At 34.2% G+C, this 13,859-nt stretch overlaps 1 protein-coding gene across 2 annotated transcripts; it reads right to left on the bottom strand.

Annotated features, from left to right (window-relative positions):
* Nucleotides 1-7,052: 7,052 nt before the first annotated feature.
* LOC110814467 (serine acetyltransferase 2-like) lies at nucleotides 7,053-10,432 on the bottom strand. 2 transcript variants are annotated; one of them, XM_022041947.2, is made up of 10 exons: nucleotides 9,897-10,432; nucleotides 9,165-9,362; nucleotides 8,977-9,036; nucleotides 8,749-8,844; nucleotides 8,634-8,658; nucleotides 8,210-8,304; nucleotides 7,916-8,082; nucleotides 7,761-7,834; nucleotides 7,569-7,625; nucleotides 7,053-7,365 (listed from the first exon to the last, which is right to left on the bottom strand). In XM_022041947.2, exons 1-10 carry the CDS (start codon nucleotides 10,128-10,130, stop codon nucleotides 7,328-7,330), a joined length of 1,044 nt encoding a protein of 347 aa, XP_021897639.1. In that variant the 5' UTR covers nucleotides 10,131-10,432; the 3' UTR covers nucleotides 7,053-7,327. The 2 variants fall into 2 exon arrangements, with proteins under 2 accessions (XP_021897639.1, XP_021897640.1); XM_022041948.2 differs by lacking the exon at nucleotides 8,977-9,036.
* Nucleotides 10,433-13,859: the final 3,427 nt, after the last annotated feature.

The raw sequence follows: 13,859 nt of genomic DNA on the forward strand, positions 1-13,859 counted from the left end.
TTTGGTCGTTTGATCTGTCTTTTCTCCTTTATCTGTTGTAATACTATATGGTTATTGTTGATCAGGTGCACTATCAACTTTTTGATTAAGATCATGCACTTTATTCTTTGGACCATCGGATTGAACTCCTAATTTTGCTTGTTCTCTAACACCATGATCTAATTCTACTATTGTCTTCTCTTTTTGACTATCTAATGAAGCAGACTCATTAAATGTCACACATCTGCTGATAATCAACCCTGAAGACTTGAGATCACTACCCCACAACCATATAACCTTTCACTCCAAATGCAGACATAAAAAATATGCACTTTTTTGCCCTCGACTCAAGCTTACCATCTCTAACATGAGCATAAGCAGGACAACTAAATACTCTCAACTGAGAGTAATCAACATGTGACCCAGATTATATCTCAAAATGAGTCTTACTTTCAATAGTTGTGGATGAAGATCTATTAACCACAAAACTATCAGTATTCACAGCTTCAGCCTAAAATTCATGTCTCATACCTGAATGAGACAACATGCTTCGTGCCATATCATAAAGTGTTCTATTCATGTGTTCTGTAATACCATTCTGTTATGATGTCCCAACACAAGTGCGGTGTCTCACTATACCTTCCGTACTGCAGAAGTTATCAACTCATTATTGCAAAATTCTAACTCATTGTCAGTCTTATGACACTTGATCTTCCTCTCTGTTTGCTTATCAATCATGATCTTCCATATAAAAAATGTTAAAAATGTCTCTTTCTTTGATTTTAGAAAATACACTCATACCTTTCTAGAGTAATCATTAATCAATGTCATAAAGTATCTGGCACCACTCTGTATGGACCTCATACATCAGAATAAACAAAATCCAACTTATTTATAGTCTTGTGCACTACCTTTTTATTGAATTTCATTTTGATCTGTTTGATAAAAACACAGTGTTCACAAAAACCCTAAACTCCTTTATACCCATTCAACAAACTGTCTGCTTAAAACATATAATCTTTTATCACTCATATGACCCAAACATAGATGTCACAACTGATTCTAATTACTGTTCTTTAATGCTACAGCAGCTTCCTCTGAAACTATATTTCCCTTTAGAACATACAGTTTAGATTCTAAACTGTTTTTCATGAGTACCTCAGAGCCTTTACACACTTTAAGAGTACAATTCCCTACATGATATTTGTAACCCTGAGTCACCAATGTAGAAAGAGATATCAAATTATTCTTCATCTAAGGAAGATGTCAACATTTAATAGTCCTAATGATACCATCAAATATTTTTAATTTGATATTACCAATCTCAGCTACAGAAAATAAATTATCATCTCACATATACACGGTACCACTCATCTACTTGTAAGTAGCAAACTAATGCTTATAACACATGTGGAATGCAACATTAGAATCAAGAATTCATGAGTTCTTTCTATGATATGAATTCACAAATAGAACTATCCCAACACTATCCCAACACTATTGTTATCACTATCATCATAATTATTCATGTCGACTATTTTAGTAGAGTTCTTCTGCTCTTTTCCTCTCTTCAACATAAGATAATATCTCCTAAAGTGATCATTCTCCCCACACTCAAAACAGTTTTCCTTTTTACCTTTAGATTTTAATTTACCCCTTCTTTGTGTCCTTCCTCTACTTACCAAACTTTCTCATTCTATTCTATACTCAGTAAAATTCTTTTGTAACTCTTTCGATTTTAGTGTGATGCTAACATCATCTAGTGAAATACTAGTTTTTCATACAGTAGAGTATAAAAAAAGTATCATAAGAAGATGATAATGAACACAAAACAATCAATGTCTAATCTTCTTTTTCAATCTTAATATCTATATTATTTAGGTCAATAATTAAAGAATTAAACTCATCAATGTGCTGTTTGATGGACAAACTTTTACTCATTCTGAAATTGTACAATTTTTTCTTCAGATAAGGACAGTTTGTCAACGATTTTACATAGTACAAGTCTTCCAGTTTCTTCCACGCAATTGAAGCTGAAATTTTTTCAGCAATCTCTCGCAGAACATTGTCATTGACACTCATAAAAATCACACATAAGGCTCTATCTGCATACTTGTTTTTTTTTTTTTTACTCTTTCATACCCTCATGATATCTTTCTCCAATTGCCCACCACAAACTTTGTAGTACTAGGGATGATCTCATTCTAATCTTTCACATACTGAAACTTGTACCACCATCAAACTTTTTTATCTTATATACATTGTAGATGTTATCTCGAATCCCTATACTATGCACTAAAAAACTAAATAGAGAGAAAAAATATTGTTAGAAAGAAAAAAATACTCACAGGGAGTCATCACTGCATAGAAAACTACCAACACAACCATCAAAACACAACGCGTGCTTTCACGCACCTCTATGCACCTCCACGCATTGCCATGCACTCCTCCACGCGTTGTCACGTGCGTGATCGCCGGAGATGTCATGTACGGCTACCGGCCGCCTCTTGTCGTCGTTGAAAAAAACCAAACAAGCACATAAATATGCGGCTCGACGAATCCGGCACGGATCTGTTGAAAATGTGTCAAAAAAATTGCGGAAAATGCTACAAAATGGGCCTCAAACGAACCGGGTGCCACCGCGCTGGTTCGTCTTCTTCGGCGTGCATTCTCCTTCTCCGGACATGGTTTCGCACACAGATAGCTTCTTCTAGCTTCTCTGTGTCCGTCTGTTACGCACAGTCGCAGCTTCGGTTAGATTCGACCTCTTTGTTTGTTTCTAGCCGAAACCGGAACCGTTTATGGCTCTTCTCCCTCCTTGTAGATCCGGCGAGCTTTTGGACACCCCTGTCAACCACTGCCGTCTGCGGACCTTTTAGTTCCAAATTGCACACGAGACCGGTTCTTATTCTTCGAAAAACTACCATTCCTCACATAGATTTGAGCTGATCCGCCGCCCATGGTGGCTACCGGCTCTGTTTCCTCTATCTAATCTTATCTGTAGATCTGTACGCTCTCTTTCTCTCTAACCTAGTTCATACTAAAGGTCTGATACCACTTGTTGGAAAAAATTAATTCCTAAAGTATGTACAATCATACTAAAGTAAAAGCATAAAAAAAAAAGAATACAAGTATTTTACGTAGTTCGGTAGTGTGCCAATATTCACGGACAAGACCGGTAAGAAAAAATTCAACTATGTAATATGATAGTACATCATCAATAGGTTAGCAAACCTATTTATAGAGAAACTAGTAGAGTTATTCACAAATGAAAACTCTATAGGATATACATCAAATATTTCTCAATACAAAGAAAATTCAAATAAATTATCTCTAAAATATATATAAATATCGTCAAAATTTAAGACACATCAATAACGTTATTATCGAAATAGCACTATTGATATTCAAAAATTTTAATGCAAGATTTTAAAATTTTCCTTAATTTTATGATATGTTAAATATAATTATGCATATACCCATATAATAAATAACAATGTTATTTCAAAAATATTTACCGATATACTTATTTGATAATTAATATTTTGGTATTATTTGTAAAATAAAGTATAGTTACGTTTTTAACTTGTAATTATATTGAATAAAATCAAATTAATAATTTAAAATGTAATAAAACTATATACTGAAATAAATGTAAATGGATCAAAATCATAAATCAAGTTATTATACATAATGTACATTTAAAAATTTAACTTGAAGTAAAAATTTAAATTTAAATTTAAATTTACATAACTATTTTATTTGACGTCAATCCTTATTAGTATTTTATGAAATAAAATCTAGATTGACTTATTATAAAATTAAAGTTTATAAATCTTTCTAATCATATACGTAAAATTTATAATTTTATAAATGTATTATGAGTTGACAATAATTTATCTATAATTCTTAAGTTAGTAAATTTATATTTAACTGATTAATATGATAATAAAGTTGCAATAATAAAATTAATATTTGTGTCAATAAAAGATGGCAAAAGAATATTTCTTAAGAGTTAAACTGAATTTATTAGTGTAATAATGTAACGGCCCCCGAATTTTAAAATGAAATATATGTATTAAAAAGGTCAAATGCGGAAGCGTAATAAAAATTTTGATTAACATCCCTTACACTAAAACAAAAAATGTGCTCAAAGTATAAAAGAACAAACTAACTAAAAGAGAAATTCGAAAATAAAAGCTATAAATATAACTACAGAGTCTTCAGGCGTCCCCTTCGCCATCTTCCTGCGGAACGGGCTGGGGAACAATGTCTTCCTGATTTGAAATGATTAAATAAGGAATGAGCTACACCAGCCCAGTAAAGACATCACACTATCTCACCGTCACGGAGGTAAAGGTGGGTAGAAAACACAAAAAGACAAATGGAGCATAATTTACAACAAATTCTTTTATCAATAATAAAATCCTTTACTATCCACTTAACTCGATGAAATTCATAAAACAATATACGAAAGCAATAACATTATCATCATCATGAAATCATATGAGCTGTATAACATAATACTTATCACACCTTTTGCAATTCAATCATTACACAACATATTTTTCCTCATTTACCAGCCTACTAGTATCCATGGGGATCCATAGGGGTCCCGCTACCCGTGAACCCTTAACATTTGTAATCAGATTCCAGGGCCGTCCCCATACCCCGTCTGGTATGGGCGCCAAAACTATAAACCTCAATACCCCGTCCGGTATGAGGGTGAAACGGGCCATCCCCATACTCCGTTCGGTATGGGCGCCAAAACACATAAGGTCTCCATACCCCGTCCGGTATGAGAGACCACAATCCCGGTAGGGTTCCCTACGGACCCGGTCCGTCCACCATCTCCCAAGATATCTAGTCAGACTGACCACATTATGCAATTATCAATTTACATAACCTTTCATTCCCCTTTTTCCCAGTCAGCATCATCAATTCACACTCAAACAAGCAAACCAGTAATTTATGCCAGACAAGACAACACGCAACATCGGGTTCTCAGTCATTCAACCCATAATCAATAAAAACAGTAAAATATGCACACAAAACTATGAAATAAAAATATCAGACCTCATACTGCATTTAAAACCGTAAAATAGGCCAAATAACAGCTAACCGACAAACACACCAGACTCGGGCTCCATTAGCGATCTTAAACAATTTCACACATCTGTTGATTCATAAAATACCGTTTTATCATTTATTGAACTTTAATACCGTGATAAGAAATAGGGTGAGGGGTCCTTACTTGTTTCGGGGTCCGAATACGGTTCTACAGTCCGCCTACAGGCTGTCCCTAATTTTCCCTGAATTTTTTTCGGGGAACTGAAACGCACTACTAGTACCTGCACGTGTCCCAAAAAAATCCCAAATTAGACACAGGGCCCCTTTCGGCCAATATCGCAATTCCGGCACGGCAACTCCGCCGTGCTCCGGCGACGGCGCCGCCGCTTGCGGCAACGATTCGTCTCGGGTTGGCCGTTTTCGGTCGTTTCCGGTCGAATTCGGCCACACTTGCATCGGTCCCTGCGATAAAACAACCCTATGGCCCTCGGGGGGCCAAAAAATTACGAAAAACAGAAGCTTACCGGCGGTGGTGCTCTCGGATGCGGCGGCTCTCCGGCGAGGTTCGTGTTTTGGTGATTTGGCTCCGATCAACCTGTAGAGAAAAGAATGGTGATCACGATGATATAAAAATTGTATCAAACGGAGGCCGGGAAGGGCCTCATCGAAGGCAAAAATCGAGGAGGGGCGCGGCGCCGCCGCTGGGTTTCGGCCGTGTTTTCCGGCCGTTTGGCCGGGATTTTGGCTCCGATTTGGCCACAGGGGAACTCAGCATTGAAAAACGAGATGTGAGTATGAAATTTACCTCGATCGGCGGTCGAAAAACTCCCCGGTGCGGCGGCGGGTGGCGGCGGCTGGCTCCTCCAGCGTCTGGTTCGTCTTCTCCGGCGAGGGCAGGCGGCTAGGGTTTTTATGGTCAGGTGTGGGGGTTTTATTCCCTTTTGGCTTTTAATCACAGCCGTCCATTTTGATTAAATCTGGGTCGTTCGTACTTGATTGAATCTGGGCCGTCCGTGCGCGTGCATCTGGGCCGTCCGTGCGCGTGCATCTGGGCCGTCCGTGCACACGTTTGATCTGGGCCGTCCGTGCGCGCGGGGACGCATCTGGGCCGTCCGATCGCGCGCACGCGGATCGCCCACGTGGCCCGTTCCCGGGTGAACGTGGTCTTGCCACGCGGCAGGTCTTGGTTGGCCAGGGCTGCTGACTGGGCCGCTGACGTGGCTGCTGACGTGGCGTTGACGGGGCACAATTTTTTTAAATTGCGTTTTGACCCCCGGTTTCTGATTTTCTTTTCAAAAATACCCCCAGAATCCTAATTTTCACCTTTTTTTTCTAAAATCAATTTCAATTAAATCCAAATAATATTTTTACCCAATTTTTTCATTATTATTATTTTTATTTTTATTAAATTATATTAAATAAATCAATTAAAATTCAAAAATTATAAAATAAACTAAATAAAATTAATAATAATAATAATAAAGATTATAAAATTAGTGGGCGTTACAAATAATGAAATTATAATAATCAAATTAAAAATTATCACAACAACAAATAACAAAAAAAAAATTATAATAATTAAATTTTTTAATTAAAATAATCATAATTAATTAACATTCAACGAGACTTTTTATTTACTAAAAAAATTACATGCGTCAAAATTTAATTATTTCAATTCAAACAAGTATTCTTCATGCATTTAGATAGGCATAAATACCAATCCCACCAATTTTTAAATTATAACACAGTTTGAATTATTCTCATCAATTTAGACTTACCATTAAAAAATAAATAAAAACTTATGGAACTAAATCAACAAAGTCATTAGTTTATGGTTGGATCAATCAATCTAGTTTTAATAACGTGGGCTAAGGTGAGAAAAAAAACCAAATAGATAAAGAGGATCCATTCTAGATTACCATTTTGAATTTTGCATATATGGTGAGAAAACTTCACATCAATTTTCTTTTTCGGTTACTGTATAATAAAGATTGCACAATCCATAACTCGAATCTATACCCTTAAAAAAAGGGGTGAACATCCAACTAAGACAATGTTTGAGAGAACCTCTGAACACTTGCTCTATAATACAAAGGGATCACAAGTGACCAATGCCCCATAAGAACTACTCCCACTTTTTGTTTTCCTATCTGGAAAATTGTTCTATCTCAAATGAAAATGCATATCTTTTTTCACCAAGTGAACAGAAAATTTTTATCCAAAAAAAGAGAACAGCCAAACTAAATCTGCAGAAGATATCTATTCTTGTATGCAACTCTCAACTTCTCCGCTCTGTATTTTTCGGATCCAAAATTCCTGCCAAAGGTCAAAATTATTCAATTTATGATCTCTTGAATGAAGTATCAAATACTATTACTTACAAGCAAAATATGTAGTAGAGACTCAGAGAAACGAACTAAAGAACCACAATGAGGATTAAGGATTGAACCCGAGTTTTTTCCTCCATTGTCAACACTAATTAAAACCGAATCAGGCATCTAGAATGGTGGAGAAACTACCTGTGGACTTTCCTCCATAACTAACAGCTACATGTTCAAAAAATTCCTTGGTAGCATCTGCACATTGATAATGACAAGAAGAATAACAACAAAGATATATACGAGAGAGAAAAGATACTTGAATGCAGCTTTTTAACTCAAACTAAACAATATGATTTCTTCATAATTCAAAAGTTCATTCACAAAACATACCATGTTTCATCGTTAGAGATGGATCTTGCTCGTTAACATATCCAATCACTTTTGCTGGTATTCCGGCAACCATGCTTCAGAAGTACCAAAAACAAGGTTCATCATTTTGACTAATATTTCAGAATGAATAAATAAACATCAGGAATATTTCCTACCTGTGTGGAGGAACATCCTTCAACACAAGGGAACCGGCTGCTATCATTGCACCCTCACCTACTCTTATGTTCCCAAGAATAGCCACACAGGCCCCTAGAAGTGCACCTTCATCTACCTTTGGATGGCGATCACCAACTTCTTTACCAGTACCTCCCAACGTGACACCCTGTCAACAGCATCATAATAAGCGTACTGAAAGCCTAAAAGACAGGGAAAAACCAAGTGAAAATCTTCCCTTCCCCTCCCTCCAAATTCATAAAGTGGTAAAAGAGGGAATAAACAAATCGACTTACATGCATCAATGAAACACGATTTCCTACAACAGCAGTCTCCCCAATAACCACACCAGTTGCATGATCCAACAGTATCCCCTCCCCAATTCTTGCAGCTGTCCAGAATCACCAAATTTTAGATGTATTAAGATTCAAGTCAGCCTCAAAGAATGGCCAGAAAACTTTCATCTATTGCACGATCCTCAAACAAAAACCCCTTAGCACAACATGATTTGTGAGAGCTTATTTGTTCTTTGTCCCATAAAAAGAGTTTCTCTAATAACCATATCATAGATATATAGATTGTACATCCATATAATTACTTTAAAGCTACCGTATACAGCATATCTCCAACATCCTTTAATACAAGAGTTCCGCTGCTGTTCTCAAGAACTACCAATAAAATGTAATCCCAAATTGGTAATCAAAGGAAAATAGAACATACCAGGGTGTATGTCAACTCCAAAAACCTGTGAATTATGCAATAAACATGTAAGAAGTTAAGATAGAGAAACAGAAAGTGCATAACACTTGTCACCAAAAATAGAAGAGAAAACCACCTCACTAATCCGGCTTTGCAATGCCAGTGCCAATACTTTGCGTCCTTTCGTCCACAAGGCATGAGCCACTCGATATGATTGCAGAGAATGGTAACCCTGCAGTAATCAACTAACTTATGTTGTAACGATATATGTGTATCTTCATGTCATCTGTCAAATTCCAATGTACTCACTCCAAATTGAGCATGAATATCTCATAAAATTTTTATAGTGTCTATGTTATACCACCTTAAAGTACAAAAGAGCTGAGCTATAAGACAAACAAGCAGGATCCCTTTCCTTGAATGCCTGTGGATATAGAACATTTAGAATACATGTGTATATTTATCAGCTTTCTCTGAGTAAATATAATCATTAATTAGCAGCAGAAATCAATAGAAATTCACTCGTATATTTTGAAGATCAAGCAAAGCTACCTGCACATCAAGGCGAATTGATCTTTGGATAGCTTTATCACTCATCATAACATCATAAAATATATCCACTAGCTGAGTTGCCAAAAGAGTAGGATTTTGAAGACGATTAGCAAGAACAAATCCCAGTGCTTGCTCCAAACAATCATGGGACAATATACTAGCATATAAGAAGCTGCTCAGAATTGGCTCTTTTTCTGCCTGCAATGAATGGTTCCAAGAAACAGCAACAAAAGTATAAACAAACAATAGAGTTTCTCAAGAGCTCCCACGAAGAACTCAAGGAAAATAAGGTTCAGTTTGCTAAATGAAAATATATGACGTGTTTACATAAAACGCATACGTTATCGTACGTATATGTCTTTACACAATCTAAACGACCAAATTCAGGCACCTATAGCTAAAGATCACTAACTCGTGGAATAATTCATCGCAAAACTTTTGATCAAACAGATAGGTGGTGATCTACAAAGATCGGAAATATGCACGAGCCAGCCATTGACAAAGAAAATTTTGCAAACTCCAAACAAACACTTGCAATACTGGTTTTGGTCATATCTCGTTCTCAACAAAACCCAAGCCACCCTCCAAGACAACAATCAACTCAAGTGTAACGCAGGAGCATTATTTTAATGGTGAAAGACCATCAAAAGCAGACGAAGAACGAAAATAATAATAAAAAGCTGATTAAAAAAAAAAAAAAGAGACAGCGATGAAGAAATAAAGGATTAGTACCTCCAACTTGGCCTCTTCTCTGACAGTGTCCCAAATCGGGTCGGCACCCGAATTGGAGAAGGAGAGGACAAAGTCGGAATCGGGCTTCGGAATCCCTATTGCATAGACTGGAAAAACCTTCTCGAACGGAAACTCACAAGCGTTGGTTTCTTCCTCCCCGTCTTCTTTGATAGACACACTTTTGGATAGCATCTTGGGAAGAGAATCCCAACTCTCATCGCTTAAACAAGCCATGAGCCGGAGAAGGATAAGACGAAAAACAAGGATTGGATTGAGGAGAAATGGGTCGCTTCATCAATATAAAAGCCTCCGGATTTGCATTCCGAGACGAGATACAGGCGTTGCCGCTGAGTGGGCCTCGAGCAGCCAAGTGCGACTGCTTCTCTTTCAGTTACAATTCAAGCTCCAGTAACCAGGCTCTCAGTTCCCGAGAGGTGAAACTGAAGACGGAGATGACGTATTGTCCACCACCAACTTTTCTAATACATGGCTCCGACCCTTCTCTCCTTTCCTTTAGCCGCTTAAAGGGTTTCGTCTTCTAGCTTATATGGATTGACTATTAATTAAACCTATAAATTATTATTTTTAAAGAATTATAGAAATAATTAATTTTTTAAAAAACTTTAAAAAGAATTCTACTAGCAGAAAATAAAAGTTTTTTTTTTTTTTAAAAAAAAAAAACCAATACAACTTGCGGAAATAGATAAAACAGCAATTCTTATTTAGTTAGTAATTAATTGTATATTTTTTAAATGTTATAGCTAGATAAATAATTTGAAAAAATTTAATAAAATTTTGATCAAGTAAATAGTAAATATCTCTGACTTTTATATAGTTACAAAAAAGAGTACAATTATGTACAATAAAAATTTTAAAGATAAAAATATAATTTTTAAAAGTACCATATAAATAGTAGAAGAACTAACTTAACTATTTATGTAAATAAAAAATGTCAAATTATGTGCGTGAACATATTTAATTTTTGGGTGATATTTATAAGATAAACAATATATAATTAAGTCTAAATAACCTTTAAATATTTGGAAAGCCTATTTTTGAAAGATGATATAGAGAATTGTATTTAATGTATATAAAAAAAATAATAATAGAGTTTTTGGATTTGATTACTTTAAATTCAAAAAAAGTTTTTATCTTTGTTATAAAAATAAATAATTATGACAACAAATTAATAAAAAAAAATAGCTTAATATGGTATATAAGTCAGAACAAATTAACAAAATTGTCAAATTGCCAATTGCAGTAGATAATAGACAGAGACATGGCATGATTTTTACTCATTTACTAATTCTTCTCGTAATTTAAGAATTTAATTATTTTATAATTTGATGCTGGACTGTGTAACTCGAATCAGGAAAGATTACCCAAAGAAAAAATAAAGATTTTTGTTCTAAAGTTTTCCGATATATATTGAAAAAAATAAAAACCAAACAATTATCGATGAATCACATAAAAGATTAGTATAGTAAAATCTACATTTGAAAGAGAGAAAAAACAAACATTTAAGAAGGAAATATAATATTTTATATACATGTAAAGCTGCCACAGAAAACAACAATAAAAGTACAATTGAAAAGCAGAATCATGAACTGTGTAGGGACGCAGAGAGGAGGATGATCAATTTGTATATGATTCATGTTAACGGCCAGGAACATTCTCAACTTTTTTTTTTCTTTCAATTACATATAAATACAAAATAGTAATTTAATCCCCACAAAACTTTTAACTTTTTAATTCCGACACCCGGTGGACTAATTGTTCCTCCAATCACTCCCCTGAAATTGATGTTTCCATAATATTATAAGAAATAATAATATCGTGTTACTCAATAAATCATCCCCCGTAAGCACGCACGCACACACACATGTTTGTTATAAGCGTTTTATTGTTTTTTGTTATTAATCTATTCCAGATTTCAGAAATTTGGAAAATATAACTTTTAATTTTTTTCAATAATTAAATTTCTTAAACTAATCATAAGAGAATCATTTGTGGAGGAATTAAAACTGATAATTTAACATTTCATTTTCCCTTAGATTTATGTCAAAGTTGGATAGTGTTATTACTATTTTAAACTTTGGATAATATTTTTATTTTATTTTTTGATCTCTAAAAGTATTATATAAATCTATATTTCAACTCATTTGAATTTTTAATTTAAAAAAATATACAATACTGCTGAGTTTGAGATTTTTTTTTTTTTTTGTTTATAGATAATAAAGTGATGCTGAAGGATTGATTTATAACAATTTAGTGCCAAAGTATTTCGTACTCTACTTACTTTCCTCACTTCTAATTAAGTAGAATTTAATTTTTTTTATTACTGATTTTTATACAATTTTCTTAACCATTTTTGTTATTGATTTGGAAAAGAAAAAAAAAAAACATTAGCCCTTAAAATATTTCCAATGTCCTCTCCCTCCTTGTGGTGGTTGCCAAGTCTCCCTTGGCCTCTTTTTAGAGAAAAAAGAAGTACTTATAGTTCTATTCGCATTAAGATTGCTTGCTTTATAGAGATAAACGATATCGTTTTCCGTCAATTACTTTATAATTTTTGACGAGCCACAAGGTGACTAGTGTGGTCGAAAAAAAGCTCTCAACTATCCAAATCAGAGCCAAACTTCCAACCTTGTCAAATACTATTTTCTTAAAATATTTTGCTATCACTCAATCTGAGATAAAATTACTCAAGTTTTTAATCTTGCAGCCTTAAAGTGACATTACTGCATTTTGCAGTTAAGGTGTGGTGGATCATTCTTTCTAAATCTTCTGAATATCAATCAAATGTTTGTTCATAAGAAATTTTATAAAAAAGAATGTTACTGAAAAAAAAATAATATAAACTGACAGACGGAATAATTTGAATAACATCATTCATCAAACTTTGAAGTGAGGTTGATGAGTTCTGAGCCTAGGGGCATAACCATTATTGAGTGCTGAAAGAAGTCTTCTAGATGTCTTCAGTCTTGATTTGATGATGTTTTGAACATAAATCAAATTTTAGAGAGATTGGCTGCCGTAGAAGTTTATTAAGCAATTCTTTGATCATAATAATTTAGAAGCTATTTTTGATAGAGAGAACAGTGAAAGTTTTGTATATTAGTAATATGTCTTTAAATCAATTGCAAAGGGATGACATTATAATTTAATAGTTTTATTTTTTTGCTAAACATTATTATTAATAAAAGCAATGTGTATTTATCACGAGTTATTCATTTTGAATTGAATAATCCTATCTTTAACATATTCATTTTAACATTGACAAAATCCTTATAATGCTTGAATAAAAATTAAAAATAAAAATTACAAAAATGGAGAGTCTATTTCTAGTCTTCAAATGCTTTCAGTTGTACATTCACAAACATGAGACATTTAGTTTTGATAGATCACATCATTATTCAAAATGATGTGATCTATCTCATTGTTTAGTTGTATAGCTTATACAATAGTAATTGTATTGGGATTCCTATTTTAGGATCTAATTACGGTTTGGCAAGAATAAAATCAGATTGAAGGCTAGCGTTCTTAGATGCTCTTATTCCTTTATGACTCGTTAAGAACAAAATGGGTTTGTTTCAAAGAACTCAACAGTCTCTTGAGCTCTAGAGTTTTAGAAAAAGAATTCTTTAACTTTTTTCAAAATACTTTTCTAATTTATTTTTCATTCTTAAAACATCTTATAAATACATATATTGAAAAGAAGAAAGTAAAACTTACCCCTATGAGTAACTAACTACCCAACATAGAACTATTTATGAATAAATAATGACCACCTAAAACTGTAAGTACTGAGAACTAAGACAGAAAATGGATTTGACTGACTTAAAAGTCCACAACATCACTTTCCTCCCCTAAAAGGGCGCTTGTCATCCAGTGCTAGAGTTGGATAAAACTTCTACTTGCAGTTTTATGCGTTGCAATGCTATGTTCTTCCATACTTTGTTG

Source organism: Carica papaya, chromosome 4 (genome assembly GCF_054855325.1).
Source record: "Carica papaya isolate Zhongbai chromosome 4, ASM5485532v1, whole genome shotgun sequence".
NCBI lineage: Eukaryota > Viridiplantae > Streptophyta > Magnoliopsida > Brassicales > Caricaceae > Carica > Carica papaya.

Coding starts and splice junctions, on each gene's coding strand:
- LOC110814467 (XM_022041947.2), bottom strand. CDS start 10,130: ATGGCTTGTTTAAGCGATGAGAGTTGGGATTCTCTTCCCAAGATGCTA. Junction 9,363..9,896: donor GAGAAGAGGCCAAGTTGGAG/GTACTAATCCTT, acceptor CATTCATTGCAG/GCAGAAAAAGAGCCAATTCT. Junction 9,037..9,164: donor CAATTCGCCTTGATGTGCAG/GTAGCTTTGCTT, acceptor CTATATCCACAG/GCATTCAAGGAAAGGGATCC.